At 44.9% G+C, this 25604-nt stretch overlaps 1 protein-coding gene across 1 annotated transcript in view; it reads right to left on the bottom strand.

Annotated features, from left to right (window-relative positions):
- The window catches only part of LOC148152262 (retinol dehydrogenase 11-like), a 51617-nt gene extending 26379 nt beyond the window's left edge, over positions 1 to 25238 (bottom strand). The window contains exons 1-2 of the mRNA XM_087985181.1: positions 25191 to 25238; positions 22512 to 22638 (exon numbers count right to left, since the gene is read on the bottom strand). Of these exons, the coding sequence (XP_087841307.1) occupies positions 22512 to 22638; positions 25191 to 25238 (175 nt within the window). The remainder of the gene's footprint in view (positions 1 to 22511; positions 22639 to 25190) is intronic.
- Between the last annotated feature and the right edge of the window lie 366 nt (positions 25239 to 25604).

The raw sequence follows: 25604 nt of genomic DNA, 5'->3' as shown, positions 1-25604 counted from the left end.
GCCAATGCAGTCATCAATGTAGCGGAGGAAGAGGTGGGGAGTGGTGCCGGTGTAATTACGGAAGATCAATTGCTCTACGTAGCCAACAAAGAGACAGGCATAGCTGGGGCCCATACGTGTGCACATGGCTACCCCTTTGGTCTGGAGGAAGTGGGAGGATTCAAAGGAGAAATTGTTCAGGGTGAGGACCAGTTCGGCCAAATGAATGAGAGTGTCAGTGGAAGGGTACTGTTGGGGACGTCTGGAGAGGAAAAAACGGAGGGCTTGGAGGCCCTGGTCATGGCGGATGGAGGTGTAGAGGGATTGGATATCCATGGTGAAGATGAGGCGTTGGGGGCCGGGGAAACGGAAGTCTTGGAGGAGGCGGAGGACGTGGGTGGTGTCTCAAATGTATGTGGGGAGTTCCTGGACTAGGGGGGATAGGACAGTGTCGAGGTAGGTAGAGATGAGTTCAGTGGGGCAGGAGCATGCTGGGACAATGGGTCGGCCAGGGTGGTCAGGCTTGTGGATCTTGGGAAGGAGGTAGAACTGGGCAGTGCGGGGTTCCCGGACTATGAGGTTGGAAAATGTGGGTGAGAGATCTCCTGAGGAGATAAGGCTTTGTATGGTGTGGGAGATGATGGTTTGGTGATGGGGGAGGTGGGGTCATGGTCGAGGGGGCAGTAGGAAGAGGTGTCCTCGAGTTGGCATTTGGCTTCAGTGGTGTAGAGGTCAGTGCGCCAGACTACCACTGCACCCCCTTTATCTGCTGGCTTGATGGTGAGGTTGGGATTGGAGCAGAGGTATTGGAGGGCTGCGCGTTGTGAGGGTGAGAGGTTGGAGTGGGGGAGGGAGGTGGACAGGTTGAGGCGGTTAATGTCCCAGCGGCAGTTGGAAATGAAGAGGTCGAGGGCAGGTAAAAAAAACCCACCACCAGGGATATATTTCCCTCCCCACCCCTTTCCGCCTTCCGCAAAACAAACTACAGGCTCCTGATCTTTGAGGGGCCCTATTCTCCCCCTCGTTACCCTTTTGTCCATAATGTATTTGTAAAAGCTCTTTGGATTTTCCTTAATTCTATTTGCCAAAGCTATCTCATGTCCTCTTTTTACCCTCCCGATTTCCTACTTAAGTATACTCCTACTTCCTTTATACTCTTCTAAGGATTCACTCGACCTATCCTGTCTATACCTTTCATATGCTTCTTAGATTAGATTACAGTGTGGAAACAGGCCCTTCGGCCCAACAAGGACAGGCAAAATCCGAGGACAGGCAAAATCGACGTTTCGGGCAAAAGCCCTTCATCATTATTCCTGATGAAGGGCTTTTGCCCGAAACGTCGATTTTGCCTGTCCTCGGATTTTGCCTGTCCTTGGATGCTGCCTGAACTGCTGTGCTCTTCCAGCACCACTAATCCAGAATCTGGTTTCCAGCATCTGCAGTCATTGTTTTTACTTTGGCCCAACAAGTCCACACTGACCCGCCGAAGCGCAACCCACCCATACCCCTACATTTACCCCTTACTTAACACTACGGGCAATTTAGCATGGCCAATTCACCTGACCTGCACATCTTTGGACTGTGGGAGGAAACCGGAGGAAACCCACGCAGACACAGGGAGAATGTGCAAACTCCACACAGTCAGTCGCCTGAGGTGGGAATTGAACCCGGGTCTCTGGCTCTGTGAGGCAGCAGTGCTAACCACTGTGCCACCGTGCCACCCACCGTTCCTTCTTTTTCTTAACCAAACCCTCAATTTAGTCATCCAGCATTCCCTACACCTACCAGCCTTTCCTTTCTCTGGATTCTCGTTATCTCATTTCTGAAGGCTTCCCATTTTCCAGCCGTCCCTTTACCTGCGAACATCTGCCCCCAGTCAACTTTCGAAAGTTCTTTCCGAATACCGTCAAAATTGGCCTTTTTCCAATTTAGAACTTCAACTTTGAGATCTGGTCCATCCTTTTCCATCATTATTTTAAATCTAATAGAACTATGGTTGCTGGCCCCAAAGTGCTCCCCCACTGACACCTCAGTCACCTGCCCTGCCTTAGTTCCCAAGAATAGGTCAGGTTTTACACCTTCTCTAGTAGGTACATCCACAAACTGAATCAGAAAATTGTCTTGTACACACTTAACAAATTCCTCTCCATCTAAACCTTTAACACTATGGCAGTCCCAGTCTATGTTTGGAAAGTTAAAATCCCCTACCATAACCACCCTATTATTCTTACAGATAGTGGAGATCTCTGTACAAGTTTGTTTCTCAATTTCCCTCTGACTATTAGGAGGTCTATAATACCTCCTCTCCTGACATTGCAAAACACAGTCATTTTGCCTTCAGGAATTGGACCTGGGTATGAATGAGGAAAAAAACTCCTGAGTTAGGGGGGAGTGGTAGGAACGGGATTCCTCTTCAAAAGGGTAGATCTGACCAGATGGGCTGGATGGCCTCTTTATGTGCAGTCTATAAATCTGACAGTGGAGAATCTTTGCAACATCCCCTCCCCCTCTCTCTCTCTCTCTCTCTCTCTCTCTCGACAGCTGCTTGCATAAATACCCAATGTTAAACTAACTCTTCTCGGTGTTTACAATCTGCAGGAAATTGTCTGAACATGTTGCCGTGCTGCGCCTCACTGGCTAAGTACTGGAAATCAAGTCCTGCTATCTCTGGAGTAAGAGTGACAGATTTTAAAAGCAATGAAAATTTCCCAAGTTCCACTCTCTTTTAGACCCACAGAAAGCACAGACCAGATTTCGGCACAGGCTTTTTAAATTCAGTCACAGAAAGAGGGCCTCACTGGCTAGGACAGCATTTATTGCCCAGAGGGTAGTTAAGAGTCACCCACATTTCTATGGGATTGGAGTCACATGTAGGCCAGACCAGATAAGAATGGCAATTTCCTTCCCTGAAGAACATTAGTGAACCAGAGAGAGAGTCATAGAATCATAGAGATGTACAGCATGGAAACAGACCCTTCGGTCCAACCCGTCCATGCCGACCAGATATCCCAACCCAATCTTGTCCCACCTGTCAGCACGCGGCCCATAATCCTCCAAACCCTTACTATTCATATACCCATCCAGGTGCCTTTTAAATGTTGCAATTGTACCAGCCTCCACCACTTCCTCTGGCAGCTCATTCCATACACGTACCACCCTCTGCATGAAAACGTTGCCCCTTTGGTCTCTTTTATATCTTTCCCCTCTCACCCTAAACCTATGCCCTCTAGTTCTGGACTCCCCGACCCTAGGGAAAAGACTTTGCCTATTTGCCTATTGCCCCACAGAATTTTGTAAATCTCTATAAGGTCACCCCTCAGCCTCCGACGCTCCAGGGAAAACAGCCCCAGCCTGTTCAGCCTCTCCCTGTAGCTCAGATCCTCTAACCCTGGCAACATCCTTGTAAACCTTTTCTGAACTCTTACAGGTTTCATAACATCTTTCCGATAGGAAGGAGACCAGAATTGCATGCAGTATTCCAACAGTGGCCTAACCAATGGCCTGTACAGCCGCAACGGGACCTCCCAACTCCTGTACTCAATAAAATCGATGTTTCAGGAAAAAGCCCTTCATCAGGAATAAAGGCAGTGAGCCTGTAGGGTGGAGAGATAAGCTAGAGGGTGGGGGTGGGGAGAAAGTAGCATAGAGTACAATAGGTGAGTAGGGGAGGGATGAAGGTGATTCCCCTTCCTCCACCTCACCCTAGTTCCAAACTTCCAGCTCAGCACTGTCCCCATGACTTGCCCTACCTGCCTATCTTCTTTTCCATCTATCCACTTCACCCTCCCCCCGCCCCCAAACTATCACCTTCATCCCCTCCCCCACTCACCTATTGTACTCTATGCTACTTTCTCCTCACCCCCACCTCCTCTCACTTATCTCTCCACCCTTCAGGCTCTCTGCCTTTACTCCTGATGAAGGGCTTTTGCCCAAAATGTCGATTTTACTGCTCCTCAGATGCTGCCTGAACTGCTGTGCTTTTCCAGCACCACTAATCCAGAATCCTGTACTCAATACTCTGGCCAATAAAGGAAACATACCAAACGCCTTCTTCACTTTCCTATCTACCTGCGACTCCACTTTCAAGGAGTTATGAACCTGCACTCCAAGGTCTCTTTGTTCAGCAACACTCCCTAGGACCTTACCATTAAGTGTATAAGTCATGCTAAGATTTGCTTTCCCAAAATGCAGCACCTCGCATTTATCTGAATTAAACTCCATCTGCCACTTCTCAGTCCATTGGCCCATCTGATCAAGATCCTGTTGTAATCTGAGGTAACCCTCTTCGCTGTCCACTACACCTCCAATTTTGGTGTCATCTGCAAACTTACTAACTGTACCTCTTATGCTCGCATCCAAATCATTTATGTAAATGACAAAAAGTAGAGGACCCAGCACCGATCCTTGTGGCACTCCACTGGTCACAGGCCTCCAGTCTGAAGAACAACCCTCCACCACCACCCTCTGTCTTCTACCTTTGAGCCAATTCCGTGTCCAAATGGCTAGTTCTCCCTTTATTCCATGAGATCTAACCTTGTTAATCAGTCTCCCATGGGGAACCTTGTCGAACGTCTTACTGAAGTCCATATAGATCACACCTACCGTTCTGCCCTCATCAATCTTCTTTGTTGCTTCTCAAAAAACTCAATCAAGTTTGTGAGACATGATTTCCCACGCACAAAGCAATGTTGACTATCCCTAATCAGTTCTTGCCTTTCCAAATACATGTACATCCTGTCCCTCAGGATTCCCTCCAACAACTTGCCCACCACTGACGTCAGGCTAACTGGTCTACAGTTCCCTGGCTTGTCCTTACCACCCTTCTTAAACAGTGGCACCACGTTTGCCAACCTCCAGTCTTCCAGCATCTTACCTGTGACTATCGATGATACAAATATCTCAGCAAGAGGCCCAGCAATCACTTCCCTAGCTTCCCACAGAGTTCTACGGTACACCTGATCAGGTCCTGGGGATTTATCCACCTTGACCCGTTTCAAGACATGCAGCACTTCCTCCTCTGTAATCTGGACATTTTGCAAGATGTCACCATTTATTTCCTTGCAGTCTATATCTTCCATATCCTTTTCCACAGTAAATACTGTTGCGAAATATTCATTTTGTACCTCCCACATTTTCTGTGGCTCCACACAAAGACCGCCTTGCTGATCTTTGAGGGGCCCTATTCTCTCCCTAGTTACCCTTTTGTCCTTAATGTATTTGTAAAAACCCTTTAATTCTATTTGCCAAAGCTATCTCATGACCCCTTTTTTCCCCTTCTTATTTCCCTCTTAAGTATACTCCTACTTCCTTTATACTCTTCTAAGGATTCACTCGATCTACCCTGTCTATATCTTCCATATGCTTCCTTCTTTTTCTTAACCAAACCCTCAATTTCTTTAGTCATCCAGCATTCCCTATACCTACCAGCCTTTCCTTTCACCATAACAGGAATATATTTTCTCTGGATTCCCATTATCTCATTTCTGAAGGTTTCCCATTTTCCAGCCGTCCCTTTACCTGCGAACATCTGCCTCCAATCAGCTTTCGAAAGTTCTTGTCTAATACCGTCAAAATTGGCCTTTCTCTAATTTAGAACTTCAACTTTTAGATCTGGTCTATCCTTTTCCATCACTATTTTAAAACAAATAGAATTATGGTCGCTGGCCCCAAAGTGCTCCCCCACTGACACCTCAGTCACCTGCCCTGCCTTATTTCCCAAGAGTAGGTCAAGTTTTGCACCTTCTCTAGTAGGTACATCCACATACTGAATCAGAAAATTGTCTTGTACGCACTTACAAAATGCCTCTCTATCTAAACATTTAACTCTATGACAGTCTCAGTCTATGTTTGGAAAGTTAAAATCCCCTACCATAACCACTCTAGATGGATTTTTCCTAACAATTAACAATGGTTTCATGGTCAATATTAGACCCTTAATTCCAGATCCTTTACTGAATTTAAATTCCATGATCTGCCTTTGTGGGATTTAAACTCAGACCCCCAAAACATTAGCTGTATTTTGGGATTAATAGTCTAACAATAATACCACTGGGCCATTGTTTCCCCAGTGCTATTATTGATACCTAGTCCACAGACCAAATCAGCTGCTTGTGGCTGGTTGAATCTCCATTTTGTGATGACACTATGGCTTCAAAAGGTGTATTTTATCCTGGATTTTATTAATGAAGAGAGGTTGAAAGCGCGATGGTGAGCTGTCTGTTCCAAGCCCATAAAGTAAACAGTGTGAGAGGCCTTGCGTTTTCTTTATGCTGGAATAATTAAAGCAGCCTGAAGGGGTGGGGTCAAGCTCCCAAAGAACCAGGATTTTAATTTAAGTTTCAGTGGCTGTTGGGGTTTGGAAGCTGCTATACATCTCTCCTTGGTACAGCAAATTACTTGGGTTCTCTCTCTCTCTCTCAAAATTTTCTCCTAATGCTCTTTCTTCTTGAAATGTCAGATATCACACAACCACCAGATAAGAGTCCAACAGGTTTATTTGAAATCACAAGCTTTCAGAGTGCTGTTCTTTCATCATCTCTGAGTGGTTAGTATCCCTGCCTGTCATGTGGGAGACCGGGATTCAACTCCCCAGTGGAGAGCCATGTTATGAAGGTGTAAGGGGTACTGTACCTTTAAGGGAGTAGAAAAGCTAGCAAGGACCTAGAGAAGCACAGACAGTACTGGAAACTTTAAAATGTAACCTTTGATGAACAGCTAGATAAGCTTGGTTGCCTTGATACAAAATCAAATTCAAATTCAGCCAATCAGTTTAAATTATGCCCCAAGATACCAAACTCCAATCAAGTTTGAATTTAGTATTTTGACAATATTAAAGCCAATGAAACAATCCAATGATTTGGGATATAAGACTTGGAAAAATTGAACAGTTAAGGGAGAGCTGCCAAGGCACCAACATATGCAGACTGCCGCAGAATAGCTCTCTTAAAGGTACCTTTATCTATCAAGGACATGTAAAACAGAAACCTCTAAGAAGAAGCAAAAAAAGACAGAGGAAGATACAAAGAGAAGATTCGACAGCTGGCTCGTTTTGAAATTTGAACTTTTTGGTAGATCTTAATCAGGGGTTTTATCGGACCTGTATTTTAGAAAGGAAAGTATAAGATAGCTTCGAGAAAGGCATTGTAAATAGTTATTAGTTAATTATTCTCTGTCAGACTTAAAACAAATAAAGTTGTTAGTTTTATTTTAAATAGTGACTTTTGGGATAGTTCCTTGCCTCTCAAATTTTCACAGATTATCACATGGGTAAATATTTTCTGTGTGGCCGGTTTAAATTAGCGGAGGGAGGGGCAGTTTAGCCCGTGTCTTAACAGTTTGGGGGCTCGTTGCTGGGATTTAGCCGTTTGGGCGCTCGTCCAAATTTTCCAATAGAGTTGTTATTCCTATTCTTCTTCTTTTGTCTATATTTTAACTACAGTGTAAGAGTAAAGTGTATTTTGCTTCAAGCCTGGTAGTTTGACCAATTGAATTGCATCCAGAACACAATGCCTTGCACTTGCTTTTAACAATTAGAAAACATTGGGGTCTAGGCTTTCTTCCCAATATATTTTGAGTAGGTTTAGTCTGGTCCATAGCAAACTGGGGGCTCTTGTCAGGATCAAAATCTCCAATTCCAGATCGGGTTTAGGATTATTGGACTCAAAAGACAGTGAGCGGTGATTGTTTTGTGTTCTCTTTTCATTTGGATTTGGTTCATTTAAACAGAGTGTGCCTTGTGTAATAATGGCTATTTCTGTCAGTAAGAGTTCCCCGGGGGTGGAAGAAGTCACTTTGGGAGTGGGCAAGGCAAGGCCATTGGAATCGGCAGACAAGTTGGAGTTGGTATTGCGTTTATCTGTGAGAGAAAGGGTAATTGCAGCGATATATTAACATTTACAATTGCCAGGAACATAATTGGAATGTTTGGAAATGGATAAAATTTGATTGTAAATGAAACAGCTTGAACATGAAAAGGCGGCACGGTGGCACAGTGGTTAGCACTGCTGCCTCACAGTGCCAGAGACCCGGGTTCAATTCCCGCCTCAGGCGACTGACTGTGTGGAGTTTGCACATTCTCCCCGTGTCTGCGTGGGTTTCCTCCGGGTGCTCCGGTTTCCTCCCACAGTCCAAAGATGTGCAGGTCAGGTGAATTGGCCATGCTAAATTGTCCGTAGTGTTAGGTAAGGGGTAAATGTAGGGGTATGGGTGGGTTGCGCTTCGGCGGGTCAGTGTAGACTTGTTGGGCCGAAGGGCCTGTTTCCACACTGTAAAGTAATCTAATCTAGAAATGAAACAGTTTGAATTGTAATAGAAGAGAGGGAGAAACAGAGAGATTTTGAACTTTGGAGGTTAGAATTGAGCTTAAAATGGTGGAGGGAGGAGTGAAAGGTAGAAGCAGTGAGGAGGATAGTGATGGAGAGCTATCCCATTGTCGCCATAGGCCTGGTGGGAATCTGTTTAAATGTCCAAGCATCGACTAAGTTTGATGGGAATGATGTAGAAACCATTTTCATTTCATGTGAGAAAGTGGCTAAACAAATGAAATGGCCAGTGATCATGTGGGTTTTGTCGATCCAAACAAAACTTGTAGGTAAAGCTAGTGAGGTATTCGCATCACTACCAGAGGAGGCATCTGGGGGTATGAGGAAGTGAAGAAAACCAGCTTAAGTACATATGAGCTTGTACCAGAAGCCTATAGACAATGTTTCAGGAATCGAAGGAGGGACCCAGGTCAAACATGCACTGAGATTGAAAGGATCAAACAAATTAACTTCATTAGGTGGGTAAAGGCATTGAAAAGAAATCAAACATATGATGCTTGTAGAGAGATGATTGTTTTGGAAGAGTTCAAAATTCACTTCCTGAGGTAGTGAGAACTTATGTGGAAGAGCAGAGATTTAAAAAAGCAAGATTAGCAGCTGAAATGGTTAATGATGATGAGTTGGTCCATAAATCAAAGTCCATTCAGTTGCACAGGATGCTTCTTACATTCATTTCTCAGCGTACACTCACTTTGCACTTTACTGGAGGCTACAGACTGTATGAAGGGTTTGGTGAGAAAGAAACTCCTTGGCATATTTCAGAATACTGTCAAAAATCACATGACACCGAGTTATATTCCAACAGGTTTATTTGAAACTGCAAGCTTTTGGAACCCCCATTCTCTCCTCAGGCAGCTCATGGGAGAGAATACATTGGACATAGAATTGATAGATTAAAAATCAAAGGCTCATACAACTGATGTGAATGTATTGAACAAATCTAGATGGCTGTTAAGTCTCTAATCAGTTAGAATGGAGATGCAAGGATTACTATGTAAATCTCAGAATTTCATTCAAGTCACTGCCCCGAGATTATTCTGATAAAACCTGAAGTTAAGGTAACACCTCAGGTGACAGGGTGGAAGGCCGTGTTGATGAATGGACATTGCACAACAATCACCGGACAGGGACATTCATGTAAAGAAAAAGCCCTTTGATCTTTCACTTATAAAGTTTGTGTCCGATATATTCTCTCATGATAATATGCTCTCTCATGATAATATATGCTCTCTCATGATAATATATGCTCTCTCATGATAATATATGCTCTCTCATGATAATATATGCTCTCTCATGATAGAGGAAGGAGCAAGGGCTCCGAAAGCTTGCGGTTTCAAACAAACCTGTTGGACGATAACTCAGTGTCATGTGACTTCTGACCCAGTCCTCCCCAGTCCAACACCAGTACCTCCACATTCAGAATACTGTCAATGGGGTTGGCACAACAGCTGTACACTGCATCCTTCTCTGTCAGTTCTTTTATCAATTTGGAATGATGGCCTGGACTGGTGGACTTTGGGACAGCTTAGGTTCTTAGCTTAGGAAAAAATAGACCAGATAAGTTTTGTTTGTTTGTGAGGGCATGCCTGGACATTAATTGCATCCTTCACTAAGAGCTTCTAACCGACGCAGCGACCCTCCTGTTCGACCCCACAGCTAGACAGCAGAAATTAGAGACAACATAAAAACTGCAGATGCTGGAATTAAAGGTGGACAGGCAGGAGGCTGGAAGAACACAGCAAGCCAGGCAGCACCAGGAGGTGGAGAAGTTAACGTCTCGAGTGTAAGAAAGGTTACTCCCAAAAATATTGACTTCTCCATTTCCTGGTGCTGTCTGTCTTGCTGTGTTCTTCCAGACAGCTATTAATGAGGTCAGTATCTGGGAGTTGGGAGTCTATGTTCAAGCAGATAGAGTCATAGAGATGCACAGCATGGAAACAGATCCTTCGGTCCCAGCCGTTCATGCTGGCTAGATATCCCAACCCAATCTAGTCCCACCTGCCAGCATTTGGCCCATATCCTTCCAAACCCTTCCTATTCATATACTCATCCAAATGCCTCTTAAATGTTGCAATTGTACCAGCCTCCACTACTTCCTCTGGCAGCTCATTCCATACACGCACCACCCTCTGTGTGAAAAAATTGTCCCTTAAGTCCCTTTTCAGTCTTTCTCCTCTCACCCTAAACCTATGCCCTCTAGTTTTGGAAACAACCTTGGCTATATATCCTATCCATGCCCCTCATGATTTTATAAACAACAAAAGGTCACCTCATCAGCCTCTGACGCTCCAGGTAAAACAGCCCCAGCCTATTCAGCCTCTCCCTATTGCTGAAACCCTCCATCCCTGGCAACATCCTTGTAGATCTTTTTTGAACCCTTTCAAGTTTCACAACATCCTTCCTATAGCAGGGAGACCAGAATTTTGTGCAGTATTTCAAAAGTGGCCTAACCAATGTCCTGTACAGCTGCAACAAGACCTCCCAACTCCTGTACTCAATGTTCTGACCAAATGAAGGAAAACATACTAAACACCTTCTTCACTATCCTATCTATTTGTGACTCCATCTTCAAGGAGCTATGAACCTGCACTCCAAAGTCTCTGTTCAGCAACACCACCAGGACCTTACCATTAAGTGTATAAGTCCTGCTCTGTTTGTTATTGAATAGTGACTGAGTCCTCAATCAGTCGATCAGGAACAAGAATTCAAAGTTCTGAGGAAGGGTCAATCAACCTGAAATGTTAACTCTGATTCCTCTCTGTAGATGCTGCCAGACCTGTTGAGCTTTTTCAGCATTTTCTGGTTTTGTTTCAGATTTACGGGATCTGCAGTTCTTTCATTTTTTATTCCGAATTTACATGTTATTGTTTTGAACTATGCTTTCTGAGAGTTGGTTCTGGGATGCTGCTGAGACAGCGCAGAGTTTGAAATCTCCCTGCCTGATCTGATAGCTCAACTTCCCAAAGAGAGGAAAGCACCAGGACAGTTGCTATCTTTGCCTGGGTGAACTGAGAAGGTGATTCCTGTCAGTGTTTTGGAAAACAGTCCACACTTCTGTCTGTGACCAACACATCATGAAGGGTATTTAAGCAGTGTGGCAAGATATTTTTTATTTTCTTTTATTTATCTTTTAACTGAGTTTGTTTGTCTTTTGTGGGAATGGGACTGAAAGCAAATGTTTTGAATTTAATTTTCTTTCTGCTAACATTAGTTTGTATTTTTTTGTCAATTTTTTATTGAGAAAAACATTTTTAAGTTTTTTTACAAAATTATAGAATCACTACAAAATAGAGTGGCAACTTTATAATATAATGACAATAACAGTAAACAAATTACTGCTTTACTCCACTAACATGAGAGAGAAAAAGAAAAACCCTACAAAAACTACAATTCAATAAATAACTAGAGGAAAAAAAGAAAAAAGAAAAAATAACCAAAATAAAATTAAACCAAGTGATATCAAGGTAACTTAAATTATATTCAATTAAGTTCTACACTAGGTGCAATCCCACCAAAGCTCCCCACCATTGGGAGCATTAGTGAGCAAACACAGGATTCTTCCCCCCCCCCCAGGGTCTCCCAGACTGCCAGTCATAGCCGTCATGACGACACTAAGGCCCTGGTCAATATAGCCAACACGTCTGCATCAATATAATTCAAAAATGGCCACCATGTTCAATAAAACAGTTCAGTTTCCTGGTGCACCTTCCTCATAAGGAAGTCCAGGGGGATGTGCTCCATAACTAATCTATACCAGCCCGAAAGTCCCGGGGGATTCACCAGCTCATTAGAATGTTCTTTCTCGCACAAAATGAAAGAATATTAAACAATTGCGTCCAGAGAGGGAAGATTTGGAAGACCCAAAAGGAGGGACACCAGATCCAACTTAACCTCAGTTCCCAAAACCTCTTCCAAAATGAGTAAGAGTACCAACCTCCATTTTATATTTGAGGAACACTGGGGACACTTCTGTCTTGAATTTCACAAACTGTTCCGGTGCCAAATGAGCCCTGTTGAGTACCTTCAGTTGGATAGCCTGGGTCCTGTTACAAATTGAAATCTTCCTAACGTTCTCCAAAATATCCTCCCACGTCTCTGATGAAATTTCCACCCCCAATTCTTGAGTCCCGATTCTGCAGAGCTGCTCAATGTCCTTTCAAACATTACTTCCTAGCAAGCGACAGAGGGTGCTGACCGAGAGAGTGCCCATAGACTGGAGCACTCTCCTTTCCATATCCGACTTGCAGGGACTAACCATCGATGTAGGCTTTTTTTGTATAAAGTCCCTAACCTGGAAGTAACGAAAGAGATCTCTCCTAGGTAGCTCAAAGTTCTGATTCAGCTGCTTGAAAGACATCATTACCTCCCCGTCAAATAAATCTCCCAGACAGGAGATTCCCCTAGACTCTCAGAACTTAAAGCCAGAGTCCATTAACCCCGGCTGGAATCCCAACATGCCTACTACGGGTGTGAAAAGGGAAGTTTTTTGTAAGTTGTTCTCACCTTGCTGCATCATTCTCCTTGCTTTAACCGTGTTATGGACAATCGGCTTTTTGCAGTGTTCCATAACGATTCTCGTCATGTCCATAAACAACAAATTAATGAGGGGGCATTTTGTCTCGGAGGCTTCAATGTCCAACCAGATTGATCGGGGGGTCCTGGCAAGCCCAGTAAGCCACACCGGATGGTAAGGAACTCAATTGATATTTCCTAAAGTCTGAAAAATCCAAACCTTCCCTCCCCTGTGGAAGCTACAATTTATCCAGCTTAATAAGAGGCCGCCTATGACGCCAGATAAAAGATCTGAACCAACTGTAAAGCCTGCACAGTGTTTGCCTGGTCAGCATCAAAGGGAGCATTCCCATGGGATATAATAAATGAGGAAGAACATTCATTTTAACCAGAGCAATTCTGCCCAACCAAGATATTGGAAGATCTTCCCAGCGCCGAAGGTCCTGCCTTATCTTCTCTAGCAACTGCAAATAGTTAGCTTTATATAATTGATTGAAGACCAGGGTATTAAAAATTCCTGCATACAGGAAACCTCCCTGTCACCACCAGAAAGGGAAACAGGTTCCATCCCCAAAATCGGATTTCCAGTAAGGTCTCCCACAGGCATGGCCTCCCACCTCATGGAATTAATTTTATGCCCTGACAACAGGACAACTACATTAATCACTTGTATTAAGATGTCATTGGAACAGTTAAAAAGAGAAGGACATCATCTGGATAGAGGGTAATTTTTTGCCTGCCTGACCCTACCTCTGGGGCAGATAAATTGGGATTGTCTGAATGGCTTCCACCAGTGGCTCACTCACCAATGTAAATAATAGTGGTGAGAGAGGGCACCCTTGATGGCAGCCTCTGCTGACACTAAACCTATCTGACCGTATACCATTAGTGAGAACTGCTGCTTTCGGATCACTCTACAACACTGCCTCCCATTTGGTAAAAACTTCTCCAAGACCAAACCGTTCCATAACGTAAAAGAGGTACTGCCACTCCACCCGATCAAATGCTTTCTCTGCGTTTAGGGAGACCAAACCCGGTATTGCTCTTTGTTGGCATATTTGGACCATATTTAATACTCTTCTAACGTTGTTGGTAGACCTACGACTCTTAATAAAACCTGTCTAATCCTCCTTTACAATAAAAGGCAATATCCTCTCCAGCCCTAACACCAGCATTTTTGAAAGAATTTTAAAATCCATGTTCAGTAATGATATAAGCCTGTACGAAGTGCAATCCTCTGGGGCTTTCTCTTTCTTCAGGATAAGAGAGATATTTGCTTCTCTTGAATAGGATGGGAGGCTATTCATTCATCCTGACTGAATGAATGAATAATTGTACATATCCAAGAGTGGCCCAGCCAAGAAGTCAATAAACCCCTTATAAAACTCACTCTGAAATCCATCTGGTCTGGGCGCTTTACCACTCAGGAGCAGTCTCACTGTCTCCTGTACTTCCTGAATTGTCAGGGGGGCATTCAGAAAGGACACCTGCTCTGAGGTTACACCCGGAAGGTCCAGGATCCTAAAAAAGGATTCCAGCCTCATCATTCTGACCTCACAGCCCTCCGACTGATACAGCTCAGAGTAAAACTTTCTAAATACTGCATTAATCTTTTTAACATTACAAGTAAGAGTCCCAGCACTCTCTCTGATGGGTGTGATAGACTGGGGGGCGATTCTTCTTTCTGGCCAAATACGCTAGATATCTACCCAGTTTATCATCATACTCAAATAATCTCTGTTTCACAAAAGAGATTTCCCTCTTTTGCTGTTTGGGTGAGTGCAGCATTCAAAGTAGCCCTAAGGGCTGTAATCCACTGCAAGTTAGTTATAGATGGTCTGTCAAAGTATGCTAACTCAGCCGCCTTCAGGTGAGCCTCGAGCAAACATTGCTGTTCTCCCCTCTGTCGCTTCCGGGTCGCAGAGTAAGAAATAATCAAACCCCATGCATAGGTCTTAGCAGTCTCCCACAGCACCGATGGATTACTGGCTGTATCTAAACTAATATCCCACAAGATTTTAAATTCCCACGACAAATACTTTACAAACTTGCTATCTTTCAGGAGGAAAGGGTCCATGCTGCAGTGCTGGAAGCACATCCCACTACCACCAGCCTGACCTCCATGTACACTGCCACATGATCAGAAAAGGTTACGTTCCCTATTGTGCAAGACAGCACCGAGTTCAAAAAGGTCAATGGGACAAAAAACACGTCAATTCTAGTAAGCACTTATATGGGTTAGATAGATAGGTGAAATCCCTATCTTCAGGGTAAAGACATCTCCACACGTCCACCAACCCCAACACCCTGTTCAGGTCCACCAACTGCCTGGATTGCAGAGACATACCTGTGAGACCCCTGGGCATCCTGTCCACCTAGGAGTGAATAATATGATTAAAGTCTCCCCCTATAATTGTGTGACATGCCCAAAAGCCATCAACCTGGAAAGCGCATCCGTTAAAAATTTGAGAGGATGTGCCGAAGGGCAATATACATTCAAAATCCCATATTCCTCTCCATGTATTAAAGCTTTAAGAATATAAATTGCCCACATTCATCCTTGATTTGGCCTAACATTTGAAATGGGAGGTCTTTCCGGATGATTTTGGCAACTCCTCTACTTTTCAAATTAAAGGATGAGAAAAACACCTGGCCGAACCCTCCCTGTTGCAACTTCAAATGCTCCTTATCAGTTAAATGTGTTTCTTGCAGCAAGGCTACATCAACCCTCTCTTTTCTAAGGCATGACAGTATCTTCTTTTACTTAATTGGTGAGTGACTCCCCTTAACATTTCAGGTGCACCATCTGAAACAATCTGAGACTCCCCGAGAGGAAGAACCCCACTCGTAGCACACCGAGTGAAAACCATGAACTGTTCGTATAAATTTAAAAATACAACTTCCATAACTACCAAATCAAAACTTCTAACAGCTACTTCTACAACAAACTAACATATAAAACGAATGAAAGGAGACTTTCCCCCTTGCCCACAGGGGGCGCTCATACCACCCATTAGCCGCTCCATGGCTCCTTCTAGCTGAAGCCATACCCTCGCCCCAGACAACACAAACTAAGAAAAAAAATCTTATAGCAAGAAAGTTAAAAGTGGGCACTCAACCCGCCCCCTCCATAATACAACCCGAGACACTCCGAGTACAACAAAATAATGTAACCTCTCCTTGCTTCCTCCAACCACCCCCACCCCCTGCATCCCACACCAGGAAAGGAAAACAAAAGGAAATAATAAGAAAAACAAAACAGGGAAACAAAGGATGACGGGACGGGAGAGAGAAGGGAGAGGAGAGAGAAAAAGAAGAAAACAGGAAACAATTATGACCCCGACATTAAAAAAAACCCCCAAGACAGTGCTCCCACCCCAACAACCAGGTTAACCAGGCAAATTACAGAGAAAAAAAACAAAATAAACATATAGTTTAAGCCAGTCTATTTCAGAGCCTCCAAGAAGTCCTTTGCCTTTTCCGGTGAGTCAAAATTGAACACGGACCCTCCGTGGCTAAAACGCAGTATCACCGGATAACTGACGGAATATTGGATATTCAAGTCCTTCAGCTTTTTTTTTACCTCATTGAAATTCTTCCTCTTACAAATCACGATTGAGAGAAGTCTTGGAAAAGCATAATTCATGATCCTTTATATATCACAGCCCCTGTGGATCCTTTCCCAGTGCTCTAGAGGCTTCCAGCAACATTTGTTTGTCTCTATAGTGCTGGAGTCGCACTGGGAGTGGGTGGGCACGCTGCCTCTATTCCTGATGAAGGGCTTTTGCCTGAAACGTCAATTTTCCTGTTGAACTGCTGTGCTTTTCTAGCACCACTCTAGTCTGGAATCTGGTTTCCAGCATCTGCAGCCCTTGTTTTTACCTGGGTCAGTGGTTAGCACTGCTGCCTTGCAGCACCAGGTTCGATTCCAGTCTCAGGTGACTGTCTGTGTGGAGTTTACACATTCTCACTGTGTCTGCATGCGTTTCATTTGGATGCTCCGCTTTCCTCCCATAGTCCAAATGTGTGCAGGTTAGGTGAATTGGCCATTCTAAATTTGCCCATGGTGTTCAGATATGTGCAGGTAAGGTGCATTAGTCAGTAACGTAGAGTAATAGAGTAGGGGGAATGGGTTTTGGGTGGGATATTCTTTGGAGGTTTGGTGTGGACTTGTTGGGCCAAATGGCCTGTTTCCACACTGTAGGAATTCTATGATAATATACATCAGAAGGATATAAACTAAACACAAGGGTTTGGGTGAAAACAAGTCTTTGTCACTGAGTCAAAATGTTCAGAGAATTAGTGTAGAATGAATTCTGTCATTCCGTGGGAACGTTTCAAAATAGCACTTCAACTTGAGATCACTTTGGGAGGTTCGGGAAGACATCAGGCAGACACAAGTCTTTTGATATCCCATCAGCTGCAGATTTTGTACTGTAATGGGGTCTTTCAGCTGAAGGTAAATGGGGGTCCGTTCAGTTATCCGACCCTCCCAGTATATCAAGTATTATTTTTATTTCAAAAATATACTTTATCAAAATTATTTTGATATGTATAGCATCACCAATTGCATAGATATGTGCAGGTTTAAGAGCGTGTACAGAGTAATGTTTGTGCACGGGGGCGGGGGCGCTGATGTCTGAACAATTAAACTTGCAAATTCGAAACTTCTGTTAGGTCTTAAACTATCAATCAGGATTTGCAAAGGAGGTGGGATCCTGCCAAGAGGCGTTTGGTTTGTTGGACGAACAACGTCATAGAACTTGTTTACAAATTATAACGAATGGAAATGCATCCAGATCAGCTCGAGGCTAAAAAGCCAAAAGAGGCTGGAAATCAGAAACAAACAAAACCCCAGAAATTGCTGGAGAAACTCAGCAGGTCTGGCAGCAGCTATGGAGAGAAAGCAGGGTTAACCTTCCAGTGACCCTTGAGGATAGACAGCTTGCCAGATATCACAGCCAACATTGGAGCATCTTACTTCTTTGCTTGGTAACACCAACAAGGGACAAGATTGCTTTACTATTCGATAAACTGATCTGATTTTAACCTTAATGCTACACTCCTGCAAATCCCCAATCACCTTTAACCCCCCTTGGACATCAAGGGGATTCTGAAATCTCCTAAACCTCTGAAATAGAAGTTTCCTCATCTCAGTTTTAAAGTATTTTTAAATGATCTTGAACCACATTCAGATTCTCTCACGCCCTTTCACGTGCAAAGCTGTTTGTTATTGTCGATAATGTCCATAATGGTGAATTCTCAGGATTATAAATGTTGCTGGCAAGAGATCACTCTAATTGGTCTAAAATGCAATCCTGAAACAAAGCACCTGCCCTCCCCCATCACAGACCTCCTCCTAATCCCTCACTTCCTGCTACATCTCCCCCATCTTCACTGCATCCCACCCTCCGAACAGTAATCTGCTGACTAGGGGAGCCAATTGTAATCCAGAGACCAAGTGAATTTTCTGGGGACCCCGGTTTCAATCCCCCACACAGCAAACAGTAGAATAAGAATTCAGTAAAACATCGAGAAAATCTACTGCCAATTGACAGAAAAACCCATCTGGTTCACAAATGCCCTTCAGGGAAGGACATCTGCCATCCTCATCCGGTCTGCACGACATGTGATTCCAGACCCTCAGCAATGCGGCTGATTCTCAATTGCCATCTGAAGCAGCCTAGTAAACCATTCAGTTGTACTAATCGCTACAAAGTCTCAACAAAGAAATGAAACCAGACAGATCACGTGGCATCAAACCTAGGCACTGGAAAAGACAACAGCAGAAACAGCCCTGTTGACTCTGCAAAGTCCTCCTTACAAATATCAGGAGGCTAATGCCAAAGTTGGGAGAACTGTCTCAGACTAGATCAAAGGCTTTTGATGAAGGGTTTTTGCCCGAAACTTTGATTTTCCTGCTCCTCAGATGCTGTCTGACCTGCTGTGCTAATCTTGACTCTAATCCCCAGTATTCACAGTACCCACTTCCATCCTGTCTCACAAACTAGTCAAGCAATAGCCTGACACAGTCATACTCATGGAATCATACCTCACAAAGTCCCAGACACTACCATCACCATCCCTGGATATGTCCTGTCTCACCGGCAGAACAGACCCAGCAGAGGTGGTGGCACAGTGGGATGCAGTTGGGAGGGAGTTGCCTTGGAATTCCTCAACATTGACTCCAGACCCCAGGAAGTCTCATGGCATCAGGTTAAACACAGGCAAAGAAATCTCCTGCTGATTACCACATATGTCCTCCCTCGGTTGATGAATCAGTACTCCTCCATGTTGAACAACACTTGGGAAGCTTTGAAAGTGGCAAGGACACTAAATCTACTCTGGGTGGGGCATTTCAATGCCCACTATCAAGAGTGGCTTGGCAGCAGGACTACTGATCAGGCTGGTCTGGTTCAAAAGGACATCGCTGTTCGGAAGGAAGGATGATGCTCTGAGAATTATTTTCCAATCTTCACTGGTCACAGATGAGGTGCCAGAGCACTGGAGGAACGCAAATGTGGTTCCATTGTTTAAAAGGGGACAAAGGAAATGCCAAGCAATTATAGGCCAGTTAGTCTGACTTTAATCGTGGGAAAATTGTGAGAATCAATCCTGAGAGATTGGATAAACTGTCATTCAGAATAATAGAACATAGAAAAATACAGCGCAGTACAGGCCCTTCGGCCCTCGATGTTGCGCCGATCCAAGCCCACCTAACCTACACTAGCCCACTATCCTCCATATGCCTATCAAATGCCCGTTTAAATGCCCATAAAGAGGGAGAGTCCACCACTGCTACTGGCAGGGCATTCCATGAACTCACGACTCGCTGAGTAAAGAATCTACCCCTAACATCTGTCCTATACCTACCATCCCTTAATTTAAAACTATGCCCCCTCGTAATAGCTGACTCCATACGTGGAAAAAGGTTCTCATGGTCAATCCTATCTAAACCCCTAATCATCTTGTACACCTCTATCAAGTCACCCCTAAACCTTCTTTTCTCCAATGAAAACAACCCCAAGTGCCTCAGCCTTTCCTCATACGATCTTCCTACCATACCAGGCAACATCCTGGTAAACCTCCTCTGCACCCGTTCCAGTGCCTCCACATCCTTCCTATAGTATGGCGACCAAAACTGCACACAATACTCCAGATGCGGCCGCACCAGAGTCTTATACAACTGCAACTTGATCTCAGTACTCCGGAACTCAATTCCTCTACCAATAAAAGCCAGTACGCCATATGCCTTCTTCACCGCACTATTTACCTGGGTGGCAACTTTCAGAGATCTGTGTACATGGACACCAAGATCCCTCTGCCCATCCACACTACCAAGTATCCGACCATTAGCCCATTAATATGGACTGGCCAGGGATAGTCAGCTTGGCTTTGCTAAGGGAAGGTCATGCCTTACAAATTTGATTGAATTCTTTGAGGAAGTGACAGAGAGAATCAACGCAGCGGATGTTGTCCACACGGTTTTGCAAGGTCCCACATGACGGACTGGTCAAAAAACATAAAATCCAATGGGATACAGGGGAATGTGATGAATTGGATCCAAAGTTGGCTCAGTGACAGGAAACAAAGGGTAATGGTCGATGGTTTGCGAATGGAAAGCAGTTTCAAGTGGTGTTCCATTTGGCTTGGTGCTGGGACCTCTGCTGTTTGTTTTGTACAGTATCGATTTGGACTTGAACATGGGCAGCACAATTGGGAAATTTTGCAGATTTCACAAAGATTAGCCGTGCAGTGGATTGGGTTGAAGATAGCTGTAAACTCCACAATGGTACAGATGCTGCCAGACCTGCTGAGCTTTTCCAGCAACTTCTGTTTTTCATTCTGATTTACAGTTTTTTTGGTTTTTCTGGCATCGACCTGGAGTTGGTGGAGTGGGCAGGAAAGTGATGAACTGAATTCAGCTCTGGTAAGTGGGGGGGGGGGGGGGGGTCAAACAGTAAATGGGAAATACACAATAAACAGGAATATACTGATGGGGTGGGTGAAGTGAGAGATTTTAGAGTGCACAGGTCCCTAAAAGTTGTAGTCCAAGCTGGTAAGGTTGAAGTCCAGGTTGGTAAGGTTGTAGACCAGGTGGGTAAGGTTGTAGACCAGGTGGGTAAGGTTGTAGACCAGGTGGGTAAGGTTGTAGACCAGGTAGGTAAGGTTGTAGACCAGGTAGGTAAGGTTGTAGACCAGGTAGGTAAGGTTGTAGACCAGGTGGGTAAGGTTGTAGACCAGGTCGGTAAGGTTGTAGTCCAGGTAGGTAAGGTTGTAGACCAGGTGGGTAAGGTTGTAGACCAGGTGGGTAAGGTTGTAGACCAGGTGGGTAAGGTTGTAGACCAGGTCGGTAAGATTGTAGACCAGGTCGGTAAGATTGTAGACCAGGTCGGTAAGGTCGTAGACCAGGTCAGTAAGGTCGTAGACCAGGTCAGTAAGGTCGTAGACCAGGTCAGTAAGGTTGTAGTCCAGGTCAGTAAGGTTGTAGTCCAGGTCGGTAAGGTTGTAGTCCAGGTCGGTAAGATTGTAGACCAGGTCGGTAAGATTGTAGACCAGGTCAGTAAGGTTGTAGACCAGGTCAGTAAGGTTGTAGTCCAGGTCGGTAAGGTTGTAGTCCAGGTCGGTAAGGTTGTAGTCCAGGTCGGTAAGGTTGTAGTCCAGGTCGGTAAGGTTGTAGACCAGGTCGGTAAGGTTGTAGTCCAGGTGGGTAAGGTTGTAGTCCAGGTCGGTAAGTTGTAGTCCAGGTCGGTAAGGTTGTAGTCCAGGTGGGTAAGGTTGTAGTCCAGGTCGGTAAGGTGTAGTCCAGGTGGGTAAGGTTGTAGTCCAGGTCGGTAAGGTTGTAGTCCAGGTCGGTAAGGTTGTAGTCCAGGTCGGTAAGGTTGTAGACCAGGTGGGTAGGGTTGTAGTCCAGGTCGATAAGGTTGTAGACCAGGTGGGTAGGGTTGTAGTCCAGGTCGATAAGGTTGTAGACCAGGTGGGTAAGGTTGTAGTCCAGGTGGGTAAGGTTGTAAAGAAGGCATATGGAATGGTCTCCTTCAGTGGCAGAGGTATAAAATATAAAAGTCAGAATATAATGATGAAACTGAATCAGACACTGGTGAGGCCAGTAATGGAGTATTGTGTGCAGTTCTGAGAATTACAGGAAGGATGCAATTTCTTTGGAGAGAGTGCATTTACTGGAATGTTTACAGAGTTGGAGAATTTTAGATCCAATGTGAGATTGGAGAGCTCAGGGCTGTTTTCCTTGGAACAGAGAAGGCTAAGGGGTTACATGTTACAAAGTTGTGAGGGCTAGAGATCGAGTAAACAGGAGGAATCTATTTCCCTTGGCAGAGAGTTCAAAAACCAGGAGTCAGAGATTCAAGCTCAGTGGCCGAAGCATTAGAGAGGATGTGAGGACCTGTTTTACACAGAGGGTGATGGGTGACTGCAATTCGCTGCCTGTGTTGGTGTGGAGGCAGACACAAATTAATTCTTTTAAAATGTCCCTGGATCTTTACCCTAAGTGCTGTAAGCTGCAGGTCCATGGACCTTGTGCAGGAAGATGGGATTAGGAAGGGCATCTGGGGGTCTTTGAGAAAGCGTGGACAAGATGGGCTGAATGATCCTTTCTGTGCTGTATCATTTCTCTGGTTCTCTGTTAGATTGGGTCTGTGATGGGTGGTAAAGAAAAATCATACTTGACCTCTTCCTTACCAATCTGCAGATATATCTGTCCATGACAGTATTGGTAAGAGTGACCACTGCACAGTCCTTGTAGAGATGAAGTACTGCCTTCACACTGAAAATATCCTCCATTGTGCTGTGTCGCTCTCTCACCGTGCTAAATGGGACAGACATCGAATAGATTCAGCAACTCAAGACTGAGAACCCATGAGGTGCTGTTTTGCTGAAAAAAAGCACACAACCTGCAGGCAGTCAATCCATATAACATTTTATAAATTCCACTTTGGAAATAAAACCAGTCTGACTCATGATTAGGATACAGACAGACTCTAACCTCACACCTTTAATGCATTGTCTGAGCTGAGACGTCACCTTTTTAAATAAAACCTTAAGTCATCTTGAGAATGTGACTTAAAAGAAGTTCTGGGATTTACATATTAATTACCGAAACCTGCAACCATTCTAAAAGATGAAAAGAATTAACAGCAATCTAGGGTTGTTCAATATGTCATTTTAATTGCATGATACTGTGATCTTTTGCTATAAATGGTGTCTTATGATCCTGTTCCACTAGCTACCTGATGAAGGAGCAGCACCCTGAAAGCTAGTGCTTCCAAATATAACCTGGTGGGGCATGATTTTTAACAGTAAATGATAGACAGAGCTAAGTCATCCCACAAATGATGGATCAGATTTAAGCTCTGCAGTCCTGCCACGCCCAATCGTGAATGGTGGTGGAGGATTAAACAACTCACTCGAGGAGGCAAATATCTCCATCCTCAATGATGGAAGAAACCAACACATCAGTGCAAAAATATAAGGCTGAAGCTTTCACAGCAATCTTCAGCCAGGAGTGCCAAGTGGATAATCCATCTTGGCCTCCTCCAGTGATCCCCAGCATCACAGATACCAGTTTTCAGCCAATGTAATTCACTCCATGTGATATCAAGAAACAGTTAGAGGCACTGGAAACTGCAAAATCTACGGGCCCTGACAACATTCTGGCAATAGTACTGAAGACCTGTGCTCCAGAACTTACTGCTCCCCTAGCCACGCTCTTCCAGTACAGTTATAACACTGACAATTACCCAAATATGTTCTATACATAAAAAAGCAGGTCAACTCTAATGCGGCCAATTACTGCCTTGTCAGTCTACTTTTGATGATCAGTAAAGTGATGGAAGGTGTCATCAACAGAGCTATCAAGCAACACCTGCTCAGCAATAACCTGCTCAGTAACGCCCAGTTTGGGTTTCACCAGGGTCACTCAGCTCCTGACCTCATTACAGCCTTGGGTCAAACATGGCCAAAAGAGCTGAATTCCAGAGGGGAGGGGAGAGTGGTTTCCTTGACATCAAGGCTGCATTCAACCAAGTGTGACATAAAGGAGTCCTAGCAAAACTGGAATCAATGTGTATCAGGGGCAAACTCCACTGGTTGGAGTCTTTTTTTTATTTTTTTTTAATAATTTAACCCCCACACTACCACCTAAGTGCAGTAGTGCTTATTTTATCCCCAGCACCCATGGTGTGTGTGTGCAGGTGTGAGACACAGTGGAAGACAAAGTGTACGAATCTTTATTCAATTTCCACCACCAGGAAGATAGGAAAACACCCAGGTGGCCAGTGACAAACACTGCCCTTCACATCAAAGGGCAGTGCTGTGTGATCAAAACAGTGAAGGGGAGGGTAGGGACTAAATCAAAATAGAATTGGAGGGAGAAATGATGCACTCCACTCCCTGCGGCGCCCACCTCTCCCTGAACAACTCCAGGGTGTTGGTGGACACCGCGTGCTCCTTCTCCAAGGACACCCGGGCCCTAACGTAGCCGCGGAAGAGGGGCAGGCAGTCGGCCCTAACGACCCCCTCCATGGCCCGCTGCCTGGACCTGTTGATGGCCAGTTTGGCCAGGCCCAGGAGCAGACCCACGAGGAGGTCTTCAGACCTGCCCTCCCTTCTCCGTACCGGGTGCCCGAAGATCAGGAGCGTGGGACTGAAGTGCAGCCAAAAACAGAGGAGAAGGTTTTTAAGAAAATCAAAAAGGGAGTGCAAACGTCCACACCCAATATATACGTGGTCCACGGACTCCACAGCGCCACAGAACAAGCAGTTGGGCTGGGAGTCCGTGAACCACCGCAACCTGCGATTGTAGGGGACTGCTGCGTGCAGCACCCTCCACCCCAGATCCCCGAGAGAAAGGGGGAGGACTCCCGCGTAGAGAGCCCTCCACTGGGGATCCCCACCGCCCGGTGGCAAATGGGCACGCCAAGACGTGTCCGGACGGTGGATGAGGGAGAAGAGGTGGACGGTGTGCAGCAGCAGTCGATACAGGGTTCTTCTTTTCACTTCCTTGAAAGAAACAAAATTAAAATTTCGGAGGCGGCTCAGGTTGTGGGGCACAGGCTCCCGCGGGAAGTACGGGACCTTGGGGCCAATGTGAAATTCCGTCCGGGCTGGGGTGAGCGCGGACGGGATCCCACCACACACCTGAGCGTCCTCCAACTGGTGCACTACGTCGGGTCCGAGCACCGCCGTTTTAAGGCCTCGGATGGCGGTGGCCACGTACTGGACGTCTACCGCTGCTATGTCCTGCGGCAGTGTCCAGCCCAGGCCCCCGGCACCCAGCACGTCCCCGACCCTGGTCACCCTCGTCGCCACGGCCCTCCCCTCCGACAGCCACTCGAACCTGTGAGCTGGTTGGAGTCTTACCTGTGTTGTGTATAAATCACCACATGGTACCTTATTAAGAAATCTCATACAATCAAATACTGAAACAATTATTCAAATTTTATTGCAATTAGCAGCCAAAATAAGACCCCACAAGTAAGTAAGTTAAATCTCATGACTCAATTGGCTATTACCTGATTAATGGTGCAATTTAGCTATGCTTCCAACAAACAGAGCCTGTATCTGATGTGTCCAGAGTTCAATCCTTGTGCAGTGCTTTTCAAAACTCTGCTACTGAGAATTCCTAGAGTTCAATTCTCACATCATTTTCTCTCTTTCATCACTGATGATTGTTTAGAGTCTTTCATCATAATTGTTGACTATTCCTCTGAAACCATCTAGGTTGTCTTCTCATCAGAAGTAGCTTCCTTGTTCCTTGAGGCATTGACTGGCCAT

Source organism: Chiloscyllium plagiosum, unplaced genomic scaffold, assembly GCF_037043375.1.
Source record: "Chiloscyllium plagiosum isolate Xiang-an unplaced genomic scaffold, Cpla_swu_hap1 HiC_scaffold_1, whole genome shotgun sequence".
Lineage (NCBI taxonomy): Eukaryota > Metazoa > Chordata > Chondrichthyes > Orectolobiformes > Hemiscylliidae > Chiloscyllium > Chiloscyllium plagiosum.
This window is presented reverse-complemented; position numbering and strand designations above follow the sequence as displayed.